This window comes from Centropristis striata, chromosome 4, assembly GCF_030273125.1.
Source record: "Centropristis striata isolate RG_2023a ecotype Rhode Island chromosome 4, C.striata_1.0, whole genome shotgun sequence".
NCBI lineage: Eukaryota > Metazoa > Chordata > Actinopteri > Perciformes > Serranidae > Centropristis > Centropristis striata.
Window position 1 is genome coordinate 737,501 of NC_081520.1, and position 9,312 is coordinate 746,812.

Here is a 9,312-nt window from a genome sequence, read left to right on the forward strand (position 1 = left end):
GCTGTGAGCAGTAAAAACATTTGTGTGTTGTGTTTTCAGCTGAAAAAATCCCAGAACATAAAATATAAATAAAACAGCATCCAGCCGGCCTTGTAGTGCTGAATATTAGATTATTACCAACATTATTATTCAGCAATGTAAAAATACTTTTGACACAACAACCAAGGATATAAATGTTGTTTCATCTGAGCATTTTAGTGTTCAAAGATATGAAAGATTGCAATAACTTGTCAGAAAGGACCAGAAAACAGAGAAATGTGTTTGTCCATATTAAGAAACCCACAAAACAGATTTTTTCTTTTTTAAAAATCGCCAAAATATAACCATTTATCATAGCCAGAAACTGTAAAAACAGAAATTTTCATCTGATTTTCAAATTTCAAACAATCCTGGAACATATCATGTGTGATGAATACTTCTGCCAGGAAAAATAACCAAATGTAAGCTTAAAATTTGATTAAAATCATTTTAAAATAATTTTATTCTTCATCTTGTTTAAAACTGAATAAATGTTTTTATTTACATTTATTAAAGTTGGACAGTGTGTTTACACAGAGCAGAGAGGAGAGGACAGGACAGAAGAGGTTGTAAGTAGAGATGTTAAAGTATAAATAGTTAAGTACATATAGCAATGTGGAGCTCCTTTTTTAAATATTGGCAACACTTTGGTTGTATTTTTTTTTTCCATTTTTGTACAATATATTTTGAAAGAAATTTAACTTGCATTTTTTTTCTTGTTATGATTTATGGCATTATAACTGTCATGCAGCACAAAACACATTGTGACAATGTGACACTTTGTAGCCTTTAGAGTGAAAATCAAAGTGTAAAAGAGTAAAATGTAAAACATGCTTTTAAACAGATGTAGAATAAAATCTTGTGAATTGCGTCTTCATCATAAAGTTGATGGCTTTCCACACAAGATAACACATTAAAACAACACAACATGTTGATAACTATTTTTTGGGATTGTTGTAAGGTGGATTTTTCTCTTGCTAGAGTGCAAAGTTCAGCCTGAAACATCCTGAACGTCTCGACTGACTTCCAGTAAGATCTTGGAAGATCTTTGAACTTTTGTGAATCCTAAAAGGTAAAAAAAAAAGTTGTGTTGTGCTAAAAATAACATTAAAGCACATTAAAACACATTACAATGTGATCTGTATCTCAACAAACTGGTGACAGAATTAATGTTCCACATCAATATCACATCTGGGAAATCTCTCCCGTAACTCAGTCACTACATCAATAAGTCATTTCTACACAAAAAGAGGAAACAATACAGCATAAATAGAGTCAGTACAGTCTGTCCTCATGTGTCTATGCATCAGAAACATCAACGCCCTGCGGTGCAGCAGCTAGTGAGCAAACATAAAGAAGCTGCAGCACATACACATGAGTGGAGATGTATGGTACAGCCAACATGGTCTCACAGGAATCCGTGAAACTGACACAGATTTGGCTACAATGCAAGTTAATGCCAGTCATATCCCGTGGCTATTCCAACATACAAAGTGATTATGTACATTCACTGAGTGAATATTTAGAAAATAAAACATATATTTCTCGCTAGAAATGTGATCAAAATCCATTTTTATGCAGAAACTAAGTCAAAATATTGATTTTTTTCACTAAAAATGAGAGAACTGTCCGCCATGTTTTTTGTTCTGACCGCCGGGACCTTGAAAGTCACGTGACTTGGAACAAACCAATTAAAAAATATCCATGGAATAGCCACGGGATATGATGTCATTAACTTGCATTGTAGCGAAATTCGTGTCAGTTTCACGGAAATTTGAGTGATTCCGTGGCTATTCCACGGATTCCTGTGAGACCAGGTTCGGTGCAGCATGTAGGAGGCTTATGAAGCATGCTTCTATACTTCTATGTAAATGAGGAGGCAAACAGCTGCACCGCATCCTAATGTACTGAGACAGCTGAAGCAGCTGAAGCGTGTTTAACCATCAGAACCATCAGCCTGACACCTACTGAGACTACTGACTGTCTGTCTGTCTGTCTGTCTGTCAATTCAATTCAATTCAATTCAATTCAATTCAATTGGCTTTATTGGCATGACGTAACAATGTATATATTGCCAAAGCAAGCATCAGAAAAAAAGATAACAAGATAAGGAAAGCAATATTTACAATAAATTATAATAATTCTGTTATTCATTTTAAAAGAAAAGAAAAACTAATAACAATTGAAGAAAGCAATATTTACAATCATTGAATTACAATCAACATATAATTTATACAATCTAACTGTCCCAGCAAAAAAAGAAGAAAAAATAAAATAAAAAATAAAAACAAAACAACCAACAGCTGTCTGTCTGTCTGTCTCCTGCACACACACACACACACACACACACACACACACACACACACACACACGCCCCATTCTGCCCTATAATAAAGCAGGCTACTCTATAAAAGGGGTTGGTGGGTTCATATATCTCTCTGCCATTTAAATTCAGGACCAATCCACAATCCATAGTTATTTATAATGCAGGTGAGCTCAGTGCTGTTCATGACAGCATCTACTGTAAAACTGTGTATGTCCTTGAATGATTTTCTATACTGTAAAATTCATTATTTATGAAGTCGAGTCTGTTGTCTTGAGCTTAGATTTTTTCTCTGTGCGTTCTCCGTACTGGGTGCAGATTTAACCCCCAACAAGACATTTCAGGGTGGTTTTTATATTTACAATTTATTCACTGTGGCTTTGTATTTTACTGCAATATATTTAAGTTTTGTAGCTCTATGGAATCAGCAAAATCATGGCTAGAAGTGGGAACAACTCAAAAATGTCTTTTGGGCAGAATAACACAGTTATAATGACATAAATCATAAAATAATTGAATTTCTCTGAAAAAATATATTTTTAAAAACTGGAATTAAATGGAATTCATATTAACATTATTAGCACTTTTTGTGTTTCACAGATAGTGGAAAACAAGCTACATGCTATACACATTGAACTATCTCCTGTCCTCTCCTCTCTGCTCTGTGTAAACAGCCTCTCCTGTCCTCTCCTCTCTGCTCTGTGTAAACAGCCTCTCCTGTCCTCTCCTCTCAGCTCTGTGTAAACAGCCTCTCCTGTCCTCTCCTCTCTGCCCTGTGTAAACAGCCTCTCCTGTCCTCTCCTCTCTGCTCTGTGTAAACAGCCTCTCCTGTCCTCTCCTCTCTGCTCTGTGTAAACAGCCTCTCCTGTCCTCTCCTCTCTGCTCTGTGTAAACAGCCTCTCCTGTCCTCTCCTCTCTGCTCTGTGTAAACAGCCTCTCCTGTCCTCTCCTCTCAGCTCTGTGTATCTCAGCAGGATCAATCACGTCTTCACAGAGTCTCTGAGGAGAATATAATGTTTTTAACAGGATCTAGTTATTCTTAACGGTTTATTTTTGGCGATGTTTTAAATGAGATGAAGCCAGAAACAGCTTTTATCCGCCTCCTTCCAGACATGAATCTTTAAGCATCTCTTTCTGAATCTCTCATGAACATTCAGTCAGATATTCTTCCTCTTCAATCATAGACTGTATAAAATAGTCTTCAATCTGTAAATGTGACTCACTTGTTGCAGACAAATTGTGACATCACAACAACCAGAACTGATCCTGGATCAGCAGGTGGAGTCTAACCCCGCAACCTGAGTCACAGAGGGTCGCTCAATCTCATTATGCCAAATGACCACCAGCCTCCACACACACACACACACACACACACACACACACACTATAATTATATTAGGCCAGCTCTCTGTAATGCTTCACCCTGAAAGATCATATTGCATCAGAGAGTCAGAGGAAGGACACCATGTTTCTGCTCCTCAATGTCCAGCTCACTGGCATCTGGGACGCAACCACATAGTGACACACACACACACACACACACACACACACACACACACACACACACACACACACACACACACACACGCTCCTGCCTCCCTTTAATCCATCTGGCTGTCTGTAATCTTTCTTGCAGACTCTGATGAAGCCTCAGCTCTCAGTCTGCTGTGACAAACACAACACCATCAATCTGACCAACATGGTGGGCGGGACAACTGGCAGGAAGAGAGATCACTCTGAAAATATGACCAATTAGAAATTAGATCCAGTTGGAAATAAACTCATGAAGAAAACCAGTAAAATATTCTTCCTGTGTGACTCAGTTCTGTCAGGTTTTCAGGCGTCTCGCTGAGTCAAATGGACCAAGAAATGACTTGATGTGAACATGAACATCAGAATAAATGTTCCTCAGTGCCGGTGTCCCGTTGGATATTTAATTATTTACCCACAATGAAGTCAGACAGGCAGTTAGTGTAGCTCTTATTATCTATTCTAATAACCATTATTAATAAATGGTAAATTGAGAGTTAATCAAACTTCAGTTAATAGTTATTTTACTGCCAATGAAATTATAATAAATAATGTTTTATCTATAAGTAATGCTAACACTTTATCATTGCACACATTATAACTTTCTATTTGAGTACTGTCTTTAAACATCATTTGTATGGCTATTATAATGGTGCAACGGATGTTTACACACACACACACACACACACACACACACACACACAGTGTTTAGGAGTTTTCAGTAGGCTGTGACAGCACTACAACATTTTTCTAATTTAATGTTCAATATTCTCTGTGCAATGGTCCATATCCAGTTGCTGACCCTGTATATAATGTTTTATATAATGCATAAAGTTTTCATTTTGAATACTTTTTATATTTCTACTTGTTTATATTGTTAATTGTTAATACTTTATTATATGTTTTCCTTGTTTATTTGCTCATACCTTTCTTAAATTTCTAGTTACTGCTGTTCACTATTTATGTTTTTGTCTATCCACTTTGCTGCTGTAACTGTTGTGGGACAAATAAAGGAAATCTTAATCCTAATTTGATCTAATTTAATTGATTATTTGATACCAAGTTTTCCGTACACTGCTGAAGCACACATACTATCGTATTTATTTTTATGTAATTTATAATTTTTAAATATTATTCATTTTAATGTATATACACCATATTATATATTATTTTTTTAATTTTTCCCCCTTTTATTTTTATTTTTTTCCTGTAGTTTTCAGTATGCTGCTGAAGTGCACATACTATCTTTTATTATCTATTTATTTTAATCTAATTTATAATATTTTTATGTTATTTAATTGAATGTATATATATAAATAATCTTTTATATTAAAAAATATATTTCCCTTTCATATTTTATATTTTATTTTTTTCAGTTTAATTGCACACAAAAAAAACCTGTTGAAAAGACAATGTTTTTCTTTTCTTATTTTTTTCAGTGTCATAAATGTTCAGTATAATGTCTCAATAATGGTAATAATGAGTGTGAGCCCTAACTCAACAGTTACAATAAGATAAGTTAAGAGGAGAGGTCGACTCTATGGAAGTAAAGCAGATATCAACGGGATGAAGACGGATAGATAGAAGGTTTCACAACATCATGCTCAAAGACACCAACACACAGAAGAACACACACACACACACACACACACACACACACATACATACATCCATAGAGCACCAACACTCTTCCTGCCTCGTTCATTCAACACAAATGAAATAAGCGTCTGCAGAGTCTGAGGAAACATCCTGCAATTAAAATTATCTGCTTCCCAGTCTTTCTGCAAATAGGATTTAGCCGGGAAGCTTCAAGTGATATTATGTTAGCTCTGCAGAGACAGAGTGTGTGTGTGTGTGTGTGTGTGTGTTGGTGCACACATGCACTGTCACCTCAACACACACACACACACGCGCACACACACACACACACACACACACACACACACACACACACACACACACACACAGCTCCCACACTTATTATCCTCTTCCTCAGGCTTATCACCACGCTGTCACTGCCCCTCCTGCTGCTGTTTCACTTCCCACCCACCCAAGTTAAGCCCGGAGAAGACTGTGTGTGTGTGTGTGTGTGTGTGTGTGTGTGTGTGTTGTAGCTTGTGTTTCTGCAGTGAAACTTGCATCTGCTCTCTTTTTTTGGGAAGAAAAACTATTCTTGTCCTTCCTTACCTTATTGCATGCATTGCAATTATGCACAAAGTCTGTGCATGCTTGAATGTGATCATACCTGTGTGTGTGTGTGTGTGTGGTAGTGTGCGTCTGTGTGTACGTGTGTGTGTGTGTGTAGGTGTGTGTGTGTGTGTGTCTGAATGGGTTCCAAGATACAAAAGAGAGGCAGATTAACATAACAATATCCAAATCCCCCTCTGCCCTTGGAGCAGCGGGCAGAGAGGGTACTGACCAAGCTAGTGTGTGTGTGTGTGTGTGTGTGTGTGTGTGTGTGTGTGTGTGTGAGTGTGTGTGTCCATGTAATAGTTTGTCCATTTTTAATGAAACTGAAATGTCAGTTAACTCTCTGAACTTTTTTCTGTTTCAGGGCATTTTTTGCTTTTTCCCACTGTGTCCTTGTGTTTCACTGCAGTATATAATAAAGTCCTGCAGCTCTGTGGAATCAGCACAACCAGCTAGAAGGAACAACTTAAAACTTATTTTGTGCAGAGTTGCACAGACATGAATCATAAAAAAAACACAAGGTGAATTTCTCTGATAAATTATTTATTATTATTTTTAAATTGGAATAAAATTAAATTTTAATATACAGCACTTTTCCAAGTGTCTTGAATAATAGAAAAATAATTGGGTCTCCACATTGTACACATATTGAACTATTTCCACTACCTCTATTTACAACAACAACCTGCAGCTCTGTTTGATGCTCAGTGAATATTAGTCACGTGACTGTTGGTCTCAGCAGAATCTATCACGTCTTCACAGTGTCTCTGAGGAGCAGAAGTTCATGTTTTCAACAGGATCTGGTTATTCCAATTATAGTGAACTTTAAAATGAAATGAGTATAATAAAGTGTAGAATTTGAATGAACTTTAAGCTTCATTTTGATCACTTTTTTTAACAGAAATGTTTGTAACGTATGATCCGTTCAAGAACTGTCGGAAAGTTCAAACTTTGATGCTAATGCCTTTTTTTACAGTTTCTTTCTACAATAAATTGTGTATTTTTGGCGATCACTTAAATAACACATACGTTTCAGAGGGTTAAGTGTATTCATGCACAACAATGCACTATTTTTTTTACATATTGAAAATGGCCACCATAATCTAATAGGTAATAGGTTCCCTCAGAACGGAGATAAGAGTTTTTTGCAGACAGTGTTGCATGTTGTGTGTGTGTGTGTGTGTGTGTGTGTGTGTGTGTGTGTGTGTGTGTGTGTGTGTGTGTGTGTGTGTGCTAATCTAAAGAGCGCAGCCAGGCGTGAAGTGGAGCAGTCTAGTCGATATGCTCCAGTATCATATTGTCATGCTGTGTTTCCACTTTGTGTCCCTCTATCAGTCTAGAGCAGCGCTGAGGACGCTTATCAGCCGCTACGCTCCGATAGGACAGAAAGACTTTCATCTCTGAGGTTAGAGATGACTTAGTGAGCAGGACATTACACAACAATATCAGTTCATATTTGTCACTAAACTGCCACTAAAGTTTACTTTAACTCCCAAACAGAAACCCGTACACAACTTTAAACACAATGCAACAAATGTTGTGCATCTGGAGCAGCTATTGTTCCCGCTGACATGTCTCCACGTCTTGTGGACCCCACCCTCAGCCTGGACTGAGCAGGTCTGACGTCAGACTCTTCAGACTCTTGGGTCAGAGAGGAAAGCCAAGTGACCTGGTGTGGCTCTGCAGCACCAAACTCTACAGCCTTTACTGAAACTTTCCCTCATCTCATTTCCTCCTTTTTGGCCCCATTATGCCCACTTTCTAAATATTTCTCTACCCGTTTTAAAAGCAATAAAATAACTCTATTCACATTCAGTATATATTAATGCCATGCCTTCTCTGCTTCAAAAATCACATTTCCTCTCTAATGAATCCACTTTTCCTCGCCTTTCTTCCTCTCTTCCCTCATCCACACTTCCCTCATCAAACCCAACTTTCACTTTCACACCCCTCCTCTCCTCTCATCTCCCGTCTCGCTGTTCTTCGCCTGTCCTCATTTCACTCGTTACTCTGGTCTCCGCTGCGTTCTCACGCTTTGCCTCCTTCCTTTTTTTGCAACACACATGAGAGCTGTCCTCCTCAATTATCTAATCACGACGGCAGAGAAAGAAAAGAGAGGAAGAAGTGTTGAAGTCGGAGAGGGGGGGTTGAAGCAAACCGGTCTCTGGCTGGGAAACAAACCTTTTCCAGACTAAATAAATAAATAAAGTGCGTGGCAGGTGCACATACATATCAATACGTGCACTCAGAAACATGCGGAGGCACTAATGCTAGAAAAATGTTGGGTGTTTGCATCAATGTAGCAGGTTTAATCTCTTCCATATGGGCATGGGGGCTAATGCATCTGCTAAGGCTATTAGCCGCTATGAGCCCTGTGGACAGGCTGGGACAAGACCTATTATCACTCTGGCACTGACTGAAAATACCAGCGTAGCCAATAACACAACAACAACAACATCACTACCACGGGAAACAACACAACACACATCTCCTGCTGACCTCTACAGAGCTGCAGATGTCTGCCGTGTGAAACAGGGTCAGTTTGATGGACAGAAAACGAGGTGAGGCTGAGAAAAACAGCCCAAGGTAGTGAGAGCTATGGTAACAGCCGACCCAGATCGCTCTAAAACACTCCCAGGTGCACACAGAAATGCAGAAAAAGCGGATTAATGTATGTAAAGAAACACATGAAGCGCATATGAATACCTGCTGCCACTTCTTAAACAAACACAAACAAACAACCCCCCCCACTGACTCACCTGAGCTCGATGGCCTCCCCCATCTCACCACCACAACTCATGTCTGTCGCACAGCAGAGGAGAGGAGACGCAGAGTTGACAAGCTGAGAGAGAAGAACTCCTCAGACTAGCGGCCACAGCAACAACAACAGCAGAGAGGAGAAGATGAGAGGAGGAGAGGAGAGAGAGAGAGAGAGAGAGAGAGAGAGAGAGAGAGCATGTGATGATATTGCTCAGAGAGAGAGAGGACGAGAGGAGAGGGAGCGCCGAGCCGAGCGAGAGAAACAACCACACCTCTTCTTAAGGGATTAACTTGGAGAAGAGAAAAAAAAAGGAGCTCTGACACATTCACAAAGACACGCAGTGATGCACCCAGACACAGAGGAGCTGGCCAGAACCCAGCAGGACCAGCAGGACCAGCAGGACCAGCATCTGGAGCACAGATACACACAACACATGCACGCTGCACACAGCTGCTCTAAAAATAAAGACAAATCAATGTTTGATGCACCA

General features: G+C 38.8%; 1 protein-coding gene across 1 annotated transcript in view; it reads right to left on the minus strand.

The window, feature by feature from the left end:
• numbl (NUMB like endocytic adaptor protein) overlaps window positions 1-8,979 on the minus strand; it is a 50,223-nt gene extending 41,244 nt beyond the window's left edge. The window contains exon 1 of the mRNA XM_059330479.1: window positions 8,821-8,979. Coding sequence (XP_059186462.1) covers window positions 8,821-8,861 — 41 coding nt within the window. The 5' untranslated portion in view covers window positions 8,862-8,979. The remainder of the gene's footprint in view (window positions 1-8,820) is intronic.
• Between the last annotated feature and the right edge of the window lie 333 nt (window positions 8,980-9,312).